The sequence below is a fragment of the Diprion similis genome, chromosome 1, assembly GCF_021155765.1.
Source record: "Diprion similis isolate iyDipSimi1 chromosome 1, iyDipSimi1.1, whole genome shotgun sequence".
NCBI classification, from domain to species: Eukaryota; Metazoa; Arthropoda; class Insecta; order Hymenoptera; family Diprionidae; genus Diprion; species Diprion similis.
The window spans coordinates 6742279-6763066 of NC_060105.1; the positions used below are offsets into that span (position 1 = coordinate 6742279).

At 38.4% G+C, this 20788-nt stretch overlaps 3 protein-coding genes and 2 non-coding genes across 6 annotated transcripts; 3 read left to right on the top strand and 2 right to left on the bottom strand.

Moving 5' to 3' along the window:
• Positions 1–8743: 8743 nt before the first annotated feature.
• On the top strand, positions 8744–11387 carry LOC124408268 (dynactin subunit 4). The gene is made up of 9 exons (XM_046885107.1): positions 8744–9116; positions 9196–9266; positions 9338–9540; positions 9647–9789; positions 9872–10031; positions 10108–10291; positions 10365–10560; positions 10648–10838; positions 10909–11387. Exons 1-9 carry the CDS (start codon positions 8988–8990, stop codon positions 11126–11128), a joined length of 1497 nt encoding a protein of 498 aa, XP_046741063.1. The 5' UTR covers positions 8744–8987; the 3' UTR covers positions 11129–11387.
• Positions 11388–11653: 266 nt separating this feature from the next.
• On the bottom strand, positions 11654–12856 carry LOC124408284 (40S ribosomal protein S14a). 2 transcript variants are annotated; one of them, XM_046885131.1, is made up of 4 exons: positions 12704–12856; positions 12235–12385; positions 12048–12135; positions 11654–11935 (listed from the first exon to the last, which is right to left on the bottom strand). In XM_046885131.1, exons 2-4 carry the CDS (start codon positions 12381–12383, stop codon positions 11717–11719), a joined length of 456 nt encoding a protein of 151 aa, XP_046741087.1. In that variant the 5' UTR covers positions 12384–12385; positions 12704–12856; the 3' UTR covers positions 11654–11716. The 2 variants fall into 2 exon arrangements, with proteins under 2 accessions (XP_046741087.1, XP_046741096.1); XM_046885140.1 differs by having other exon boundaries at positions 12708–12784.
• A 13-nt stretch (positions 12857–12869) lies between these two features.
• On the top strand, positions 12870–16693 carry LOC124408261 (protein disulfide-isomerase A5). The gene is made up of 9 exons (XM_046885096.1): positions 12870–13014; positions 13524–13750; positions 13876–14080; positions 14175–14395; positions 14483–14756; positions 14891–15191; positions 15315–15517; positions 15598–15769; positions 15923–16693. Exons 1-9 carry the CDS (start codon positions 12985–12987, stop codon positions 16186–16188), a joined length of 1899 nt encoding a protein of 632 aa, XP_046741052.1. The 5' UTR covers positions 12870–12984; the 3' UTR covers positions 16189–16693.
• Positions 16694–16913: 220 nt separating this feature from the next.
• On the bottom strand, positions 16914–17128 carry LOC124410762. Its single transcript, XR_006929618.1, has one exon. It is a non-coding gene; the product is annotated as a small nucleolar RNA U3 (small nucleolar RNA).
• A 164-nt stretch (positions 17129–17292) lies between these two features.
• Trnas-aga lies at positions 17293–17374 on the top strand. Its single transcript has one exon. It is a non-coding gene; the product is annotated as a tRNA-Ser (tRNA).
• Positions 17375–20788: the final 3414 nt, after the last annotated feature.

Below are 20788 nucleotides of genomic sequence, written 5' to 3' on the forward strand. Positions count from 1 at the left end.
TATTGTTACCGACTTCAAAACCAATTTCTACTAGAAGGGAATATTTTACCTTGAAAAAGATGCTCTGCCAAGCCACCTGAGTTGGGGTATATCTCCGATCAGCAATTTCACACATCTCAATTCCATTTAAACCGGATTTATCAAGGCTTCATTGACGATCTGGAAATCGTAGCAGAAATCGCTCCAGATGTTAGTGAAAAAATTTCCAGGAAAAAAAAAAAAAAAAATGATTAGCTGGAACAGACAATAGATTTGAGTACATGAAACTGACAGAAGGTTCCTAGAACAGTAAAGGATTCGATTAGTTGAAATAGGCAAAAGGATGGGTTAGCTAAAACAGTCAAAAAGTTTAACTAGCGAAAACCGACAAAAGGTTTCATTAACTGAAACAGACAAAAAATGTCATTAGCTGAAACAGACAAAAAATATCATTAGCTGAAACAGATGAAAGGCATGATTAACTGAAACAGTTAAAAAGTTTGATTAACTGAAACAGACAAAAGGTTTCATTAGCTGAAACGGAAAAACAATTTGATTAGCTGAAACAGACGAAAATACGATTAGCACAATGACAAAAGTGCGTGCATCGACCAGAACAATGTCTTTCGAGTAAAGACTAAACATTCCACGCTATACTTAAAAAAACTAGTTCGTTGCCCTGAAACAAGAGAAAATACAGTTACTAAAAATAAACTTTTATACACCTCAGATAGGTTCTATAAATACTTACGATAAGATTCTTCACCATCACTGTACACTGCGCGATTTTTATCCCCGTGAGTTGATCGCCGACTTGCAAATGCCGCGCTTTCTCTCAGAACCAAAAGGTATCAAGTCAACGCGTGTTATGCACGGTCAATATGAACTTAAAAACTCAGTTGTTCCGCGTAACAAGATTCCTTGAAAAGCTGAAGGCTTAACACATAGAGCGTGAATTACTTTTTCATATACCGTTTACGAAATCCTCAAGCAAAAAGGGCGATAGATCGATTTGCATTATCAGGGTGGCGACAAATATGCTCAAATATAATTCCTTGACTGTTTCCCTGACTTTTCCCGTCAAAACATTCAGAATTCTCCGACATTTTTCCACGACACTTAAGTAAGGTAATGCTGGGCAGTTTTCACGACTAAAAGCTCCACAAGTTGTGCACCTTGAATATATAAATTTGGGTTTCAAAACACATAGTATTGTATTCGTTTTACAAGAATAATTGGAAATTGAACGATCCCATTTCCGTAAGTTAGCTTAACTGAATTTACGAAGGTTAGCTGAAATTTGAAAACGATTCTTTAAAAACAGCACGATTTTCTTCTCTATGCCCAATCATATCCTCTGACGTTTTCCTGACTTTTCCCGAAATAGTGAACTCCCGGTTTTCCCGCTCCGTCGCCATCCTGACTCGATCACTGGATCACTCGACCTCTCGACCACTCGACCACTGGGTCACTGGATCACTCGGATACGGGGTTACTATCACTGGATCACACGATCTCTGAGCCACTGGAACCCTCGATACGTCCGATCCCTCGATCAGTCCGCAAGGGAACGTCAGTAATTTCCGGCCCACATCCACAATCTTCATTGTTTTTCTACTAGTTATTCGTGTATCATATAATAGTAGTAAACGCCTTCCAACCCACCCCCACGACGGGGGGGCTACAGGAGGGTTACAATTGCAGCAAAAAATTGACAAAAAAGTGTACAGTCGCTCACGCGAAACTTATTGTACGCATTAATTGAAACATAAGAAGCCTACAAGGTATCGTCTGCCGTCTAAATTCCACGACAAAACTTGTCTTCCACCCACATAAGTAAGTGCGATAAAATATTTAAAAAGCTCATTCCTTCAAGGATGAAATTGATGACAATGCTTCTTTTTATAGTAAGGAACACAAAAATAATAGTCAACCACCTATACTATACATCGAAAGTAGTCTTCCAAGTCCATGAAGCTGCTGCAGGCACGCGGCTACGATGCTGCATCTTTACGAGCTGCCTGAAAGACGATCGTTGCTGTTCTACATGTTGAACGATTGTCATGAAGTTTTTTTTTTATGTTGTACATTTGTTCAGTGAATCAATTTGAACTTTGGCGGATAGTTATACTAGATCTTTTGCCATAAAAATCGAGAGTTAGATATATTAATGAAATTCTATAAAATGCTTCAAATTAAAACAACAATGTTTTAGTATGACATTGATCTTCAATATCAGAATTATTGATTTCACCACCGTCTTCTTCGTCTGATTGATCTTGGTCTTGCTCTGTACTTGTTTTTTTACTTGTAAATATGTGAATATAATACTTTGTTAATGCCTAGATAATAATTTTTATATAACTTTTTAAGTTTTTTTCTTCATTTACAATACGTAGACTTTCTGCTGAATTAATTGTTATGTCATCGATGGATTTAATTGAACAAGTTTATTATCTGATTCATCCCAACCATAGTCAGTAGGATAAAATTCCTTCGGTTGCAGGAGACAAGCATGCCTCCAAAGATTTTGTAAATTTTGATTTAAACAAAATTTTCTCCCGCTGCCTGTGGTTGGGAAAAGTCAGATAATAAATTTGTTTCTCAATTGAATCCACCGATGACATAGCAATCAAGTCAGAAAGAAATCTAGGTATTATAAATAAAACATCAAAAATTATACATAGATAATTATTTAATCATTACTAAATTTTTATATTTATATATTTACAGATGAAGAAATAAATACAGAACAAGACAAAGACGACAATGCTGAAATCAATAATTCTGATATTGAAGATTTCAATGTAATAATGGATGAATGTTCATAGAATTACCTTTGTCAAGCAAGATGAGCACACGTTATACAGCATGCACATTTTGAATATAGAATTCTTCAAAGTGAAAATCAATAAGTAATTTTTTTACCTTAACTTACGACTATTCAATAGAAGAATAGACTGAAATTTTGTGAAAAGACGTTATAATATCACCTCGGTTTTGAGATTTCCGAATATTAGTGTGGATTTTCTCGGAATTAATCCTTAATGTCATTGTAAAAGATTGTTTTTCTTATCGTAAATCATTTTATCGAATTTCATCGATATATTTGAGTCTCGATTTTAACGACAGAAGATTTAGTACAACTATCCACCAAAGTATAAATTAATATACTAAACAAACATGTAACATAAAAAAAAAAGAAAAAAATTTCATGATAGTCATTCGACTATTTCGGACAACAACGATCGTCTTTCAGGCAGGACGTAAAGATGCAGCTTTATATAGGCTTCGAAGACGACCTTCGTTGAATCTTAGAGCGGTTCAAATAGGGAATTATTTAAGATTTCGCTCTTCACTAAAATTTTTGTACTTTTCACCAAAGAATAGCTCACGTAAATAGGTTGGGCTGATAAAAATTTTTTACTACCGCCTCAACCACATTAAAATTTCGAAAAAACGCTATCTTGGGGAATTTCAAAATTCAGATATCCTTGAATCCTTCAGCGGCTATGTTGAATTTGTATGACGAAACAAAAGTTACTGCAAGACCTGGCATGCGTGCGATTTTTTATAGTGCCGAAAAATCTGCATCGAAGTTCATTGCAATGTTTAGAAGTTAAAAAAGTTCTTCATCTAAGAATTTCAAGATAGATGTTTCAGTACTCAAAAAAATCGCACGCCTCTCAGGACTCGTAAAAACTTCTGTTTCGTCACACAAAACATATCCACCAAAGGATTCAAGGAATATCTCAATTTTGAAGTTCCCGAAAATAGTCTTTTTTCGAAATTCCATCGTCGTTGAGACGGAAGTAAAAAAAGAAATTTCATCTCAGCCATTTAGCGTTATCTATCTATATCTATATCTTTCTCAATGTCATCAGTCAACCCACATATTATATCTCCACGACACATGCACTCGTCTCATTTTATTTAATCATACCTCACTTCATCTTACTCTATTTCATTTTAATTATTTTACTTTATTTCATCCTATTTTCATTTTACTTCTTTTTCTATCTTATTTTACTCTAGTCATTTTATTTTTATTTCATCCTATTTTTATTTTACTTCTTTCTCTATCTTATTTTACTCTAGTCATTTTATTTTTTTTATTTCATCCCATTTTATTTTATTTTATTTTAAGTCTAACTCTAAAGGAGCTCGGTACTACGTTTTCCAAACACTACCTATAATTTCTATTCATTTATTTTTTGTCACCTGTGTACTACACTGTCGCGCTGTAAGGGGGTTTTCCCAAAGCGCTTAATAAAAAGCATTATCTTGCTATTAAATGCTTTTTATTAAGCGCTTTGGGAAAACCCCCTTACAGCGCGACAGTGTAGTACACAGGTGACAAAAAATAAATGAATAGAAATCTATCTATCTATCTATCTATCTATCTATCTATCTATCTTATCTATTTTTTGGTAAAAAAGTGCAAGAATCTCGGAGAATACCGAAAACAAAAAGAAAGGCCTTTTTTTGAACCATCCCATGAAATGTATCCTCCAGGTGGAAGACTATTATTTTTGTGTTTCTCACTATGAAAAATAGAATTCTAATCAATTTTATCCCCGCAGGCATGAATTTTAAAAATATTTTTTTACGCTTACTTATGTCGGCAGAAATCGAATTTCGTCGTGGAATTTAGGCAGAAGACGATATTTTCTAGGCTTCTTATATTTCAATTAATCCCTTCGATAAGTTTCGCGTATGCGGCTATACATTATTTAGTCAATTTCCTGCTGTAAATCGTAACCCTCCTGCAACCCCCCGTCGTGGGGGTGCGTTTTTAAGGCGTGTATATTACTGTTTTGTGATACACGGATAACTAGTACAAAAAAATGAAGCCTACGGAAATGGTGTAATGAAATATGTCGTTACCTCCCGGACTAAATCACTCGACCCATCGACCCCTCGAACTCTCGGTCACAGGATCCCTGGATCACTCGATCTCCCGATCACTGGATCACTCGAGCACTCGATCACTCGATCACTGGATCACTCGACCACTCGATCAGGTGCAGGATGGCGTCAATTTTACTCAAATAAAATTCCCGAATCTTCCCGTAAAAAAATTACAAGTCCCTGACGTTTTCCCATGAAAATTAGGCAATGTTGGGCAGTTTTTATGATCAAAGGCTTCAGAACTTGTGCAGCTTCAATATATAAATTTGGATCTAAGAAACACGTAGTATTGCTTCATTTCGCACGAATAATTAGAAATTGAACGATTCCATTTCCCAAAGTTAGCTTAACTGACTTAACGAAGTATAGATGAAGATTAAAAAATATTTATCAAAAAGCCAATTTTTTCCCATGTTCCATCATAATTCCCTAACTTTTCGCGGTAGAAAAAATTCCCCAACTGCTCCCGACTATCCCGGTCAGTCGCCACCCTGATTATCAATCGTCGCGCAAATGGCGCGTCTGATTCCCGTGATTAATCTACGCGCAAAAAGGCGCGGCTGATTAATCAGTCAAAAAATCTTAAACGTCTAGGACTTGTCGCAAAATTCTGTAGAAAACCAATCCGCATCTGCGTCTTTTTGAATCCGACACATTGCGATGCGAATTGTTGTTCCGAGATGCGAGTCAAGTCCGGGAGGGAGGTTGGAGGGCATGCATTATTGTGTGGCGTGACGGTCGGCGGTCCTCTTCGACGCGAAGTCTTCGAGCGCAGCATCTCTCCCCATCTAGCGTACCACGGAACGCGATAGATGGTCCAGAGATGCGTTTTGCCCATTCAGACGATCACAGAGATCAATTGAATGTAATAATGATAGACAATGATTAAACAAATGAATTCAATAACGACTGGAAAATGATAGCAAAGTAACAAAAAATGGGAAACTGAACCTCGTTGAAATTTGAAAGCTTACTAATGAATAGTTTGGAGACTCTTATATTCAGTCTGTCGCGTGTTTCTGAATGAAAATCACTGTGATCGTTTGACGCTGTGAATTACAAAATTAATAACATCGCGGTGCATCGCGACCTTCCTACCCTCGCCTGATTCCCAACGGAACCACCCAACGGAAACGTTGGAAAGACATTCACACGCACATCCACATCAAACGCCGCGACGGATCCCACAACGACCACCTACCTACCCGATTACCTATATTCGCTCTAAACGATTCTCCATTCTTTCCAACACACATCATTCTTCCTCATTTGCGCCGTGGTCACTGTGACTTACTTTTTCATTGTTTACCTGTGGGGAGCAAAACGTTTTTGTACCATAGTCAGCGAGAGTATTGTTTTAGTGATTGCTGGCGGACTATCGGTACATCAACCTTTTGTAAGATGGATTAAAAACATCCTGCATGCTTATCAGCATTTTTCTAAGCGAGCTAAGCCTGTAGTTGTTCGATAGTTGCTGGGCATTAAAAAATTGAAAATGATTCAAGATATATCATGCAAGCTGATTACGTTACGTTATGCCAGACTTTGAAACGTTATCTATTAAAGAATCGTTGGAATATATTTGAACCTCAGGTTTATCCACCACTTAAACGACATCATAGAAATATTCAAACATAGGTAGGTAATTATATCTGTAGCTAAACACAATTTTTTTTCGCGAATGTCGAGTAAGCGATGGTAACCTGTCGCGATGCTCATTCCACTTTCAGCAACGTGCAAAATTTCTAACTTTGAGTGACTGTGGTAAAATAGGTCAACTCTGATGAGAAAGGAAAAGAAGAAAATGCATCGACTGAAAGTCAAGCACCGTTGAGATCGCGAATGAGCCTATCCATGCAGCTAAGAAATCGAAGATTTGTGTAACAATTTTTACCGCCACGCCACGTGGCAAAGGAGTCCCAGGGAATTAATACCCGTAACCTAAATACGTGCAAACTCACCAACGTTGCCGAGTAATGGAGAAGTTACTCGGATGTCTCTGCTTAATTCTGAAAAAACGAAAGAGGAAGCTCGAATTAATTTAGCACAGTGGATTTTCCAATATCACTGTTGTCTACTTCCATATTTGTTCACCGCGTGTTACGCAATGAAAAAAATTAGGCTTCAAATGCAGCACGTTGAATCATAAAACAATAATTGAAATAAGTTTTCTTACCTCCTCCGGGTTGCTCCACACTTTACATGTATATGTAGTAGTCCTCGTGGCTTCCCAGGTTGTACGGTGGTCACACACTTTTCACACTTTTCACACTGCAATGAGAATATAATACAATCAAATATTCATTTCACAGAAATGTGTTCACGTGTAAGACGCGATCCGCGAACCAAAATCCGAGACACGACTCGCACGAAGGTCACCTTCCGCAGTGCCCGATTATTCAAAATCTCAAACAGCAACCAACAACGTACGATTATCAGAGCATTTACATTCACAAAACGCTTGTGACTATGCAGCGTAATAAGTACACTCGATTCAAAGCCTATTTATACTTTTTGCGTTGTAGTTATCTACCAAAACAGACTAACAATGAGTTAAACTTGCGAACAATGCATCTACGCACTTACCGAGAACCGACCGCACAAACAATAACAAATGATACGCGACGCAGAGAGTCGAGAATCGAAATCGCTACAAGCTGAAGTTGCACAAAAGAAAAAACATTTGAGACACGGTAACTCACCTTCGATGTCCTCGGCTGTTTTTGTTTCACTAACTCGGCTCTTTTATGGGTCATACGCTGCATGCCGTTTGCATATTATTCACAATGAGTTTCGTTGGCACTATACACTGATCGAATCACGATACACAGCCTTTTTTTAACCGTAAGGCATCGATGCTTGGCCATTTCCCGAATAGCCAAAGCCTGCACATGCAGATTTGAAATCTCAACTTACGACTTGCGTAGCTCCAGTACGGCTGCTCGGAAGCGACTGACGCCGCGCGGCGCTGGGAAGCGATTCTCGACCGGTCGGACACGCCATGCGAACTGCGCACAACGCGGTCAGATTTTCGAAAAATTCGCATCGCACGCGATGCCAGGCGTCGATTAAAATTTCCTAGCGACTTCCAGCCCAATAAATACGTTAACCGAAGATGTATTCAGTTATTTCTGAGGGTCTAATTAGTGGAAAAAAAGTCCTGCAAAAATGATTCTGAGACGAAAGTTCCCGAGCTAAGAAAATCGCAAACAAAATAAGATTACCCTCTTTGGATTTTTTCAGTCAAAGTTTGGTCGATTTTGGAAGACACTTGAATCAATTCTTTGATGCACTAAATCGACGTAATTTTGCAACAAAATTCGATTGCGCGCAGTCCGAATACGCCATCAGCTACTTCATCTCGCATCTTCGTTTTCTCCATTTTTTCACACTTCTAATTAAAAAATTTCCACATTTTCCAATTCTTCGAATAAAAATGTAATTGGGATTCACCGACTTATCCACGTCGGTTTCGCCATTTGGCATTGCGTTGGTCATGGTCTAAGGTCGGTACCCATTTTCATGAACATTTTTTTATGCCATCAATGCGACTCGTGAAAATCCAGCCTGAAGTGAGCTCACGAACGCGTTCTCGTATCACCGATTTCTTGGCAATCTTAGACATGAAATAGGTTTTTGGAACGAATTTTTGTCGTAACATGAATCATGATCGACTGATAAATTTGTTCAGATACTTTTTCCACGATATTCCGGTGGAAAAAGTCCAGCGAAAGAAAATACCACTGAAGAATAACGGTTAACCTCTAAATTTCAGTCGGTAACGCAGTTGCGGATTTTTGAAGCTAAACAGGCGCTGTCGGCGGAGCTAGAAGGAGAGGGATGAATGCAGCATACTGATGATACTGATCACTGATCCGTGGTGTAACTTGACAGCTGACAGTTGACTGCAGGAGAAAAGACTACCTGATAAGGAGACTAGCCTATAAGGCTAACCCGTTAGCCTTACAATCATTGTCACATTGTTAATATTCCGTCGGCGAACAATGGTAACCCAGACCACTGAGCGTCGTGGTAAAAATTGAAGTACTACATTATTCTGTAAACCGCAACTCTAACCCAATTTGCACTAACCAGCAATGGCGTATTTATTTCAACCGGATTACGTGCGCTACGTGTGCTCATGCGGTTCAGTAAAACCAGTATCGAAAATATACTTCTGCCGTCACTGTCTGAAAGTACGTTGCGGCTACTGCGTTTGTCACGAGGTAATTATCAGGAATTTATTTACGTTATTTCAACCGCTGAAACTACATGCAACTCCTCTTTTTTTTCCATGACGATTAGGTCGACTCGCACTACTGTTCAAACTGCATGGAAAATCTACCGTCTCCTGAGGTTCGGCTCAAGAAAAACAAGTATGTTGACAGCAGGATCGATTCAATGACGAGCTATGTACTTGCTTGTATTGATTATTACCCTGTCGCAGGTGCTCTAACTGCTTCGAGTGTCCTTGCTGCTTTCAAACATTGTCCACACGGGCTGCTCCTGCACCTGTGAGGGCAGGTGGAAACCAGAGTGCTGACGATACCAAATCCCTTGCCAAACCTGCTCCGAAAAAAGTTTATTATTTGTCCTGTTCATTCTGTCGGTGGACATCCAGAGACGCTGGAATTCCTGATCAGTTTGTAGGTAAGTCTGAAATCATTGTTAGTCGATTGCTCAAATTATTTATGTTGTTGAATGCGAAAAGAATAGCGTTCCCTTACCTTATCTTTGGACATCGTTTTCATCGCAGCAACCGGAGGATGGCCAGAGCAAGAGAATCCACATTCAGCACGCATCGGAGCACTCCTAGAATATCACAAGATTCTGGCATCAAGAGAACGGCAGCAAAGCGAACGGAAGAAGTTTCATCCAAAGCGTACTTATATGCAATTTGTGGGTTCCCCCAATGGTATTTGTGAAGTAGTTCTCATAGCCTGCATTGCACTTTTGTTCATTGTTAATCTTTCAACATTAGGAAAAATTCGGAATGTCATCCGTCATGGTCCGAAAACGTGCAGGTCTATGCCCACTGCCACAGTCTCAGCAAAGTGACTATCCGCAACCAGCTGTCGCTTCGGAAGAGGTTGAAGAACTTTCGCCAGACATTTTCACCCAGCCGCTTGATATTACCAAGAGTAAGTTGTAGTTTTCTAGTAAAAAAAAGTAAATTTTTTCAACCTTTGATAAAAAAAAATGGTATATTTGATGCAGTAACAACTCTGGAGCAACGTGTGAAACATCCTGATGTACAGGCTGAGGAAATAAATCAGCTGAGACCGCAGCACAAGCAGTTCTTGATGAAACGTTCGCAGCGCTGCAGAGTCTGCGAACATAACGTTTGCAAACCGGAGTTCAGTCCACAGTCAATCAAATTTAAGATTCAGCTTGCTGCTTTGTGAGTATAGATTCGGTGGACAGTTAGTTAACAATCGTAAATCTACCACAGTTAATTTGAATTTTGATTTCAGCTATCATATTCCTGAGGTACGCATTGTAACTTGCGAACCATTGCGTATTGGCCAAACAAGCGAATTACTGTTGAAACTTTGCAACCCAACTCAACATCAGACCCAAATTATGTTATTTCCACTTTCGACCTCGACTACGCCAACCACCGTTACTGCTACGGGTGTAAAGGAGGTTGATCGTGAAAATATGCAGTTGGTAAGAATTGTATACATATTTCAAGTTGGTTCATTGTCAGATAAACTGTGATGTTAATTGATCAGATATTGATTTGCTTCTTCTTAGGGTTGCGAATCTCCAAATCTTCTGCCGTCTTTGGTTCGTCAAATAGCGGTGACTGAAGACCCAAAACCGCTGAAAATAAGCCCACAGGCGGAAATTATTCTACCCGAAAGTATGCTGATACTTCCACCCAGAGATGATGCTGCAGAGTACGACGATACTGGAGATACACACAATTTCCAAGATGATCCTAAGTAAGTGTCAAAGATGCTTAATACTGGATATTCTGTGAATGGCCTATATTATCAAATTTTTTTTCAACAGACTGGTAGTGTGGAGAAAAGGGAACAAGGCAGTAATCAGGCTTCACGTTAAACCCAATGAGGATGAGCCAATTGAGGAAGGAAAGGAAATAACAGTAGGATTCGTTATGCAATACGGATATGTCAATACTATCGCAACTCTGGAACACAAAGAACCGCAAAAACTTGATTTGAAGATAAAACTATTTCTAAGCATTGGAAAACTAGTTGGCTCTACTTAACTGAACCTAAAAATTATTCTCCTTTGAAGGAGAGTCGCTTTATAAAAACACTATTGCCTTCACATAACCAATCTGCTGAAAATTATTTCAGCAAATTGTGTAGATAACTTTACCTACAGCCGCTAAATATAATCTCCCGCACTCGGTCCGCTCATTGTATTTAATAACTTGCTTAACTTATCAATTTAATTCAACAAATTTGAATCATATAAAAAAAATAATGTATTACAATTTCATACGTACTCACCATACTTTACAGCGAGAAACAGATCTCGTGTATTTAATAAACTTACATCCTACAAATGTAATAAAAAAACATCAATTGATAATAAAAATCACTTACAACTATGATTGCTCTAAATATTCCACCAGACTGTGAAACTCGACTTCCCAAAACTGTTATTTCCATGAATATTCATATGATAAGCACTCTATAACATCTCCAAACTTCCCACTTCACTCTGGATGTTTCATGTACATAAGCAAGTTCTCGCAGCAGAAGGTAACTGAAGGTGAGAAGTGATGTTGAGTTTAATTTTTTATTAGAATTAGGTAGTGAACCATGTACAGTACCACAGTAATAATAAATTACAGCCTGCGTCCACGGCGACCACCCTTCCTGCGGGTTGAATCCGAAGGGATAGGGGTCACGTCTTCAATGCGGCCGATCTTCATCGACGAACGAGCAAGAGCTCGGAGAGCAGACTGAGCTCCTGGTCCCGGGGTTTTTGTCTTGTTGCCTCCGGTAGCCCTCAATTTGATGTGAAGCGCTGTGATTCCAAGTGATTTGCACTTCTCAGCGACATCCTGGAGTGCATTAAAATGTAGTGAAACACCGTTGAACAAGTATTTTCTGCAGTTCAACACCATCAGATATGGGCCGGTTGCAGCAAGGGAAAAAAATTTGTATAATCCGTACCTGAGCAGCCAACATAGCGGCGTAGGGAGAAGCCTCGTCACGATCAGCCTTTACCTTCATTCCACCGGTGACGCGAGCAATGGTTTCCCTGTGAAAATGATAACAGGTTAGATAACCTCAAACTGATATGACGACTCGTAGGTTATGTAGCATTGTAATGTGATGGATTGATAATGGGTTATCTTACCTGCCGGACAAGTCTGTGACATGGACAAAAGTGTCGTTGAAGCTGGCGAAGATGTGTGCAACCCCGAAGACGATTTCTCCCTCTCGAACTTGGGGACCGAGGGATACCTGGACCTCCTCTTTCTGAACCTTCCCTCTTTTAGGAGCCATTTCTGTTCGGAAGAAACGATAAAGGTAAAAATCAGTTTGATACAAGTGTCGGTGTCGGTGGGCGAAACTTTGTAAAACACCCCAACAGGCGATTGAAAACACAATTGGTTAAGTTGACAAGATATATTTATCGTTGACAGCGATCAACATGCAACCGTTCTGAACACCGTGCACTTTTCATCCGTTCGCATCTCGATATATGCACGGTATATTTACTTTCACATTGCTCGCAAGTCTTACGGAATGCTTAACGTAGGTAAACGGATTAATATTCGAGCTAAATATTCTATTGTTTTTCAGTTATTAGTCGCAAAACATACCTACTACTTAACCTCGAAACAGGGATTCCGAAACAGGAAATGGAAAAGGAAAGCAGAGCCCGAGACGACGGTGGGCTTATATCGACGCTCCGAGATTCGATAGAATCGATTCTTACCGCGTCACGGCTCGAAGTTTCGCGCACTTCGCGGCGTGAACACTGAACTGAACTGCAATCCCACCTTCATTTTTGGTTATAATCCGCGGGCCTCGATTATTGTCGTTGGGAATTGTCAGGCGAATTTTTCGAGGAAATAACCAATCGTTTCACCTTACAGCAAGCATGAATCGGAGCATTATCTTGGGGTTACTGGTAAGTACGCTTCTTTCATTCTAGAATTTAAAAGGTACGAAACACCGGTTTGCGAGGTCGCCGCGTGTCACTGACCTTCACATTTTTTTACTCGTAATTTTCAGCGCTATTTCTCTTGTTTCTCTTTCGTATTTTTCGCCTTTGTTTAGGTTACTATCAAAAAAATATTCGTTTTCTTATTATTCTCCTTTATCGAGTTTCACTAGAACCGGTGAAAAGCATGTAATTGCGGCGAAAATTAAAAAGGAAACATTGGCTTTATCACCATTACTGACATCAACATCAGGTTGATAACACAAAACCACAAACAATAATAGTAGTTCTCGGTAACAATGTTCTCTAATTCGAAAATAAACAAAAGATTATGTTTGGAAGCTCTGCAGGAAACGATTTTTTTTATTCAACCGTGAAACTGTGACCTGTTTGAATTCAAGTTTTTTATACAAAATTTCTGTTGAAATAACCCAAACATTTCAAGCTCATCTAGTTTTGTGTATTTTACTCCACAGATACTTTGCCAGATTCCCGACTTTTTTGCCAAACAAAAGAACCAGAAGACTGTAATCGATGACATAGTCGACATCAAGGATTTTAAAAAGTTGCTGCGAACCAAGAACAATGTTTTGGTTTGCTTTGTCACGTCTCAAAAACAGTCTTCAGAAGTATTGAAAGTATTTGAGGAAGCTGCTGATGTTATCAAAGGTTCTGGAACAATGGTTCTCGTGGATTGTGCTGGGTAAATATTTGTGGCCATTATTCAAACGAATTTAATACAAATCATAATTCATCAGTTTATTTTGATCTATGAATATCAGCGAGCACAAAGGGATACGCTTCATCATACAACATGTCTGTTCACAGGAGTGGAAAAAAGATGTGCAAAAAGTTGAAAGTATCCCCTGAACCATACATACTCAAACATTATTTAGATGGTGATTGGAACAAAGACTATAACAGGAGAGAGACGGTCTCTTCCATGGTAAATTTCATGAGAGATCCATCTGGAGATCTTCCATGGGATGAAGATTCGACCGCACTTGATATTCTCCACATTCCGGACAACAATGTGTGTAAAAATTCCAATCCAGTATCCTAGATTTGATTTTCAAATGCTCAGTTGGTTGTTGAAATGTTGGAAACGTTGGACGTTAATTTTTCAGGCACTAACGAAAGTGTTGAAGAAAGAGACGCTGCCAATTTTAGTAATGTTCTACGCACCATGGTGTAGCTACTGCAAGCAACTTAAACCGGAATATGCTGCAGCAGCGACCGAGTTGAAGGGCCACGCAGTTATGGCTGCAATAGATGTTAATCGACCAGAAAATTCTGGTGTGCGCAAAAAGTACAATATAACTGGTTTCCCAACAATGCTGTACTTCCAGTAAGTACTTATCTCGTCATAGATCAGAGGGATGAATGTTTATGGATAAAAATATCACTCATTCTATGCTTTTGTCGTCTTCTTTAGCAACGGCGTTCAGAAATATACCTATGATGGAGATAACAAGAAGGATGGCCTAGTGAGCTTTATGAAAAACCCAGGTTCTGCACCTGTCAAGCCGAAAGAAGAAGAGTGGTCCGACACTGACAGCGACGTTGTGCATTTAACGAATCTCAACTTTAATCTAGTCATTAAAGAAGCAGCATCCGTTCTTGTCATGTTTTATGCGCCATGGTGCGGATATTGTAAGAAAATGAAACCAGAATATGAAGCCGCCGCAGCAAAGCTCAAACAGTTGAACGTAAGTGATGATTCGATGAAAGATGTAATTCGAAAAGCCTGCAATTTGCGATGCATTTCAACTAAACGCATCTTCCTAATATTAGCTAATAAAAAAATGTTGTTATAAACCTGGTCGTTTCACCAAATCGTTAGGTCAAGGGAATGCTGGCGGCTCTGGATGCGACCAAGGAAAGCGGTCTGGCAATGTTGTATAACGTTAAAGGATACCCAACACTCAAGTACTTTGTGTATGGAGAACACAAGTATGATGTCACATTGAGGGACACAAATGCCTTGGTGGAGTTCATGAAGGATCCTAAAGAACCTCCTCCTCCCCCTCCTCCTGAAGCTCCATGGTCAAAGCAGCAATCTGCGGTTGTTCACCTGACCGACAGCGATTACAAACAGTTTTTAAAAAAGAAAAAACACGTCCTGGTTATGTTTTACGCTCCCTGTAAGTACTGATTTTGGAAAAATTTAATCAATACTAATATTTATTGCGTATTTCCGAAATAAATTAATTATTGTAAACTTAATAAATCATCATCTAATCATCAGTCGTTACATTTTGTTAAAGGGTGCGGCCATTGCAAGAAAGTCAAACCAGAGTTCACAGCAGCTGCCGAAAGATTTAAAGATGTATCAAAAGTCGAGTTAGCCGCCGTCGACTGTACCGTAAATACGGCCACGTGTAATGCTTACGAAATTCAGGGATATCCGTCAATCAAGTATTTCAATTACTTTGACAAAGCCATGAAAAACTACGTCGGAGACAGAACGGTGTGTATCGAACACTTGCATTAGATATACCATCGATAATAAGTGATTCGACTGATTTTTGACTGTCAAAAAATTTTCAGGCAGAAGATTTCGCAAATTACATTATAGCCCAAGACGAATCTTTGTCATCTCAGCAAAAGGCTGACTGGGATATCCATCAAGGTGCTGAGCACATCGTCCATTTAACTGACAGTAATTTCGACGATCAATTGGACAGCGGTAAACCGTTGTTCGTCATGTTTTATGAACCAAGTAAGTGTTTTCACGTATTAATATACGAAACTAAGATTTTCGATCCCATTGAAAAGTGTGCAACATCTTCGAAAAAAATTACCGCATGATCAAACGCGACGCATTCGATAATTCAATAATAAACTTATCGTTCTCGAATTTTTTTATCTACAGATTGCGAATCTTGTAAGTCAGCACAACCCAAGTTGGCTGAACTAGCAGCCGATTTGAAGGCAAGAGGATCTGACGTTCGGATTGGAGCTTCAGATTCTACGTATAGTCCCGTTGTGGAATTAGCGTACAAAGTAAAAACACACCCGACGTTCAAGTTTTTCAATAAAGGCAAATACGAGAGTGATTATGGTGGAAAAATAAGTGTACAAGACTTCTTAGATTATATTATCAAAGGCTCAAAGAAGCCAGTTCAAACTGAGCTTTAATGTTGCATACTTTTATAATAGATATATTTTTTTTACTCCATATTTACGTTAACTTAAGAATTCCTTTTTGTATTACAATATATTTGATTTATAAGTTGATTTTTATATATTTTCGAGTATTTACTTACAGTATCTCAATTATCTCATGAGCATATGATACATCGTTATTAATTATTTTTAATTGATATATCATCTAGACCACTTTTTCACCCACAAACCGATCTATGAGAGTGCAAGAAACATTTCGCAGCAGTAACGTAACCAATATTTAACTGTTGAATGAAAGTGCTGCTGAGAAACATTGAAGATATTTTTATAAAATGATTTAATCACAATTACCCAAGTCTCGCGAAACATTTGTACCAGATTGTTCAGATTCGTCGAACATCTTTTACTATCGAAATAACCCCAGTGTTGAACAACATCGCACCCCTAAGTTGTAGTTAACAAAGTGTTTGAACTTGTTCACAACTCAGTATCAATAAAAATGATTAATGCCATGGTATTTCTGATGAATTATGATGCCATTTTCTGCACTTTTACCATTGATACGTAAATTGAGAATGTTCCAAACTATCGCAACAGGTTCTTATTCACGTGCTATAATCCAAATCATTAGCCACCAATCGACGAAGCCTGTCTAGCAAAGTTGAACTTACGAAGCTCCCAACGACGATGCAGTATATCTGATCTGAATCTTTTTATGTTTTCAATTGATAATAGTAACCACTCAGAATACTCTTCCTCCATGCCTTGAACACAGAGTGTTCGAGGTGAACGATCATCGATGACTGAAGTTTTGAAACAAGTCAAAACTTCGAGTCGTCCTCACGCTCAGAAGAAAGAGTTTTACCTCTTCATCGTGGCTGCATCAACTCCACTGGTGAGTAGAGAGATTGTGAAGATATACTACAGAAATGATCCTGTGAAGTATGATCTTACTTGATCCACGTTTAAACGTATGACCTATACATTTCCTCGTACAAATTTTGTTGCGGGCATACCAAGGTCAGTTGGCCTCCTGGTGAACGGCTGCGAAAGCATCGACGCAATATGTGTGCAACACTTTTGACTTGAACATTGCGCGCGCTCCAGGTACCAACAGCAGTCGTGGCCGAGTGGTTAAGGCGTCTGACTAGAAATCAGATTCCCTCTGGGAGCGTAGGTTCGAGTCCTACCGACTGCGTGGTAGATTTTTTTGTATTTACAATTTGCAAATTTTTTCTATCAGTTTCAGACAATCATTACGTGAGAGAGCATAAAAGTACTTGAACTTTTATTCGCTTTGACGTCATAGATAAACAAAATTTGTTCTATATGAGGCATTCCACGCCAACTCGACAAATGATTTTTTTTCACCATTTATCATTCTCTTTATAATTTTTTATACGATAGTCCTAACCCTAAATAGAACAAAAAGACATTTTCCAAATTTTCGAAAAACATCTTTCGAAAAAATTCACTGATCAAAGATGATCGTTTTAAGTTAAATCCAGGATTGGAAAGAATAATGACGACCCCAAATTATGCTAATTTAGGTCATTTTTATTTTTTTATTTTGTCAAATGTATATTATTAAAAAAGTAGATTCTTCTTTGGGACTTGGCCTAAAATGAACCTCTTTGATCAAAGCAAATCTAAAATAATTCAGGAGATTTATTTAGAGTTAGGACAATCGTATGAAAAATTATGAACGAAATCAGAAATGGTGAGCAAAAATCATTTTTCGAGTTGGCGTGGAATACCTCATACTATATATACTCCCCATATTGAAGATAATTCACGCAGCTGAGGCTATCAGGAATTCATGTTATTTCTGTTCAACTCAGTTTTAGCATGATTTATACATTATGTAACAACTCCATGATGAACAGGAGTCTTAGTATTGGCATTTAGAGCATGTATATAACTTATTCGTATCGTCATGTCCCACAAAATTATAACGCAAATAAATGATGACAATTCTTATTGAAATAATGATCTAAAAGTAAATATGAACGCAGAGAAAAGCTTCGTGTTGGGGAAACTGACACCTTTTTGTTGAAGACAAATATTTTTTTAGGTCAAATCCATTTCACTAGTAGATTAAAAACGAGACTGAAAGTCTGATCAGAGAGCAATTAATTTTTTTGAATTATAAAAATGTAATTTTTCACCATTTAAGTAAAACCTTTCTGTCAGCGTTTATTATTAAGAATAAACTATGATTATTATATAATGAAGTCGAGAGGGGCTCGAGCCTCATCGCATCACTTCTCATGTACGTATTATTACATTGATAAATTGGCGCGCGACGAACAATAAAAACATACGGGAATATTCCTACATGGAAAACAACAATTTCTGTTATCAATTTTATCAGAACACACATCGCCATGCAGTTCTGTATGCCTCCGTAGATTTTGCACCAAGTATATGTGGCGACGTTGATCTGCGACAAATATGCCATTATTACAACGGTGTATCGCGCAATATAACAATTCGTTCTGCATTTTCCTAGTATCACAGAGTTCTCAATTTATTCATTAACGATACGTTAATTATAACTAATAAAAGAATTGCAAAAAATAATCTCATGCTGAACGACAAAATGTAAATCGATCGGATAATCGTATCTCACTCCCTCTACGTCCCAATTACACTCGTGCTATTAATCGCCAGATATGTTTCTCGGAGCGATAATCTGTGCACTGATACCACCAATGTACCTACTGGATATGTAATAAAGTTTGCCACACGCCTCAGGCTTTCAAGGGGATATATAACATTGCACAGTCAGCGACAGATTTACACATTATTGTCAGCCTCGGGGTTACGACATAAGATTGCGCAAATATAGATGCTGAGGGCGTCGATTCAAACGTACGAATTCCCGCCTAATGCGAATAAATTTGCTTCGTTAATCGGAGTCTCTTGCACGTTCGAAATTGATCCCCATGCATCTCGAGGCGTGGAAGTTTCCTCGGGTTTAGGCTCGCTCTGCAAACGAAGATTGTTAAAGATGGTAGATAGTGAACGTCAAGTAAAATCTTCGCAGATTTCTGGGTCATATGGTACCTAAAATGGCATCGTCTTTGTCTTAGGCTTTGCGGGCAGCGATTACTGATTAGAAGCGAGGAGCAGGAGGCCTGGTCGGCTGTCTGGGCACATCGTTATCGGTCACAAATACGTAAAACGAAGGAGAGCCTCTGTGTTTGACTATAAACGGCAATCGAGCTGACGGTCAAATCACGTTTGCGTCTCGTGATAGCGTGCGGAGCACGTGGTTACCGTACTTGTTTTCAATCCTCACGTACGCGTAATACAAACGTGTATATACTCTGTGGGTATAATAAATAAACTTGTTAACCATGAGAAATAGGTACACACATGGTTGTGTACCATGTACCTACACTTGTCTTGGACATTACGAGCTGGTCAAACTGCCACGCAACATTGGGCGAATCTAGAACACTCTATGTATGTACGAACACGCTGTTGATCGATGCCGCTTAAGCTTTAGTCCAGAACAACGAGCATTCTTCTTTCTAATCGTAAAATGGGTTTAGATTATTCTTTCAGTCAGACTTTTAGCACTCGGTGAGTCGGCTTTTATCAATTCAGTTCTAACAAATATATGAGCTTGAATACTCGTGTCAGTCCTGCCAGCCAACACTATAAGGTTTCCAAGAAACAAAGCTCATCTTTTCAAGTGCTTTTTACGACTTGAAGTGCAATCGTACACAAATCTCTCAATAGACTTCCTGAACTGAGGTTTCAAAGAGTCTTAAAATTGCCTGGAGTTTGGGACCTTCAAAGATGTCTTCTGAGCGAATATTCTTACAGAACTCGAGCAATGAAATATAACATTCGCATTCCTTCTCAACTGCAATATCACAGCACACTTTACTACTACTCATGTTCTGATTTAAGACTGCACTTAGCCCGTTATGTTTCTGCGTGATGCATTGTGCAGATTACGTCACTTTTCAATTGATCGAATTGAAGTCAGGAGCGAATCGGAAGGGCGCTCGCGACGCATCGATCATCATTTTGTAACACCCGGTTGATTGAATAGCTACATTTTTTCTGCACAAGTGTATGCAGATGTCACCGCAAGGTGCGATTCGATTAGCGGAGTCATCACAAGTCGCAGTAATCAACGACATATATATGCTCTTATTCCAGTTAGCATAATTTTTTCCCACTGCGTCGCAATTAAATGTACAATATAATGTAACATCGTATCTAACATAATGATTCTTGAATAATGTAACTATTAAATGTATTAAAAAACTTCCAAAATAGTTAGAAATTGAATTTTGTTTTTCGAGTATAAATAATAATTAATGAAGCACAAGACACGAATTAAATAAATTTAGAAAAAATTTGAAATGATCAATATTCATTAATTAAAGTGCAGTAATAAATATTGTCTTTCTGGTTTTTCTTCGTGTCTCGTGCTTCATTTCTATTTTTTTTAATGTCAAGTTAAAAGAAACAATAAATAAACAGTTTATTAAGCACTCTAAAACGTCACTACAAAACTACATTATTTTAAAAATTGAAAAAAAATCTTGAGCGGTGTCTGTAAATTGATAGATCGAGTTGAAATTTTCAG

Excerpts from the sequence above, each read along its gene's own strand:
- LOC124408268 (XM_046885107.1), top strand. The coding sequence starts at position 8,988 with ATGGCGTATTTATTTCAACCGGATTACGTGCGCTACGTGTGCTCATGC. Across the intron at positions 9,117-9,195 it reads GCTACTGCGTTTGTCACGAG|GTCGACTCGCACTACTGTTC; the intron begins GTAATTATCAGG and ends CATGACGATTAG. Across the intron at positions 10,292-10,364 it reads AAGATTCAGCTTGCTGCTTT|CTATCATATTCCTGAGGTAC; the intron begins GTGAGTATAGAT and ends TTTTGATTTCAG.
- LOC124408284 (XM_046885131.1), bottom strand. The coding sequence starts at position 12,383 with ATGGCTCCTAAAAGAGGGAAGGTTCAGAAAGAGGAGGTCCAGGTATCC. Across the intron at positions 12,136-12,234 it reads GTCACAGACTTGTCCGGCAG|GGAAACCATTGCTCGCGTCA; the intron begins GTAAGATAACCC and ends TCATTTTCACAG. Across the intron at positions 11,936-12,047 it reads CCGCTATGTTGGCTGCTCAG|GATGTCGCTGAGAAGTGCAA; the intron begins GTACGGATTATA and ends AATGCACTCCAG.
- LOC124408261 (XM_046885096.1), top strand. The coding sequence starts at position 12,985 with ATGAATCGGAGCATTATCTTGGGGTTACTG. Across the intron at positions 13,751-13,875 it reads GTTCTCGTGGATTGTGCTGG|GAGTGGAAAAAAGATGTGCA; the intron begins GTAAATATTTGT and ends GTCTGTTCACAG. Across the intron at positions 15,770-15,922 it reads CGTCATGTTTTATGAACCAA|ATTGCGAATCTTGTAAGTCA; the intron begins GTAAGTGTTTTC and ends TTTTATCTACAG.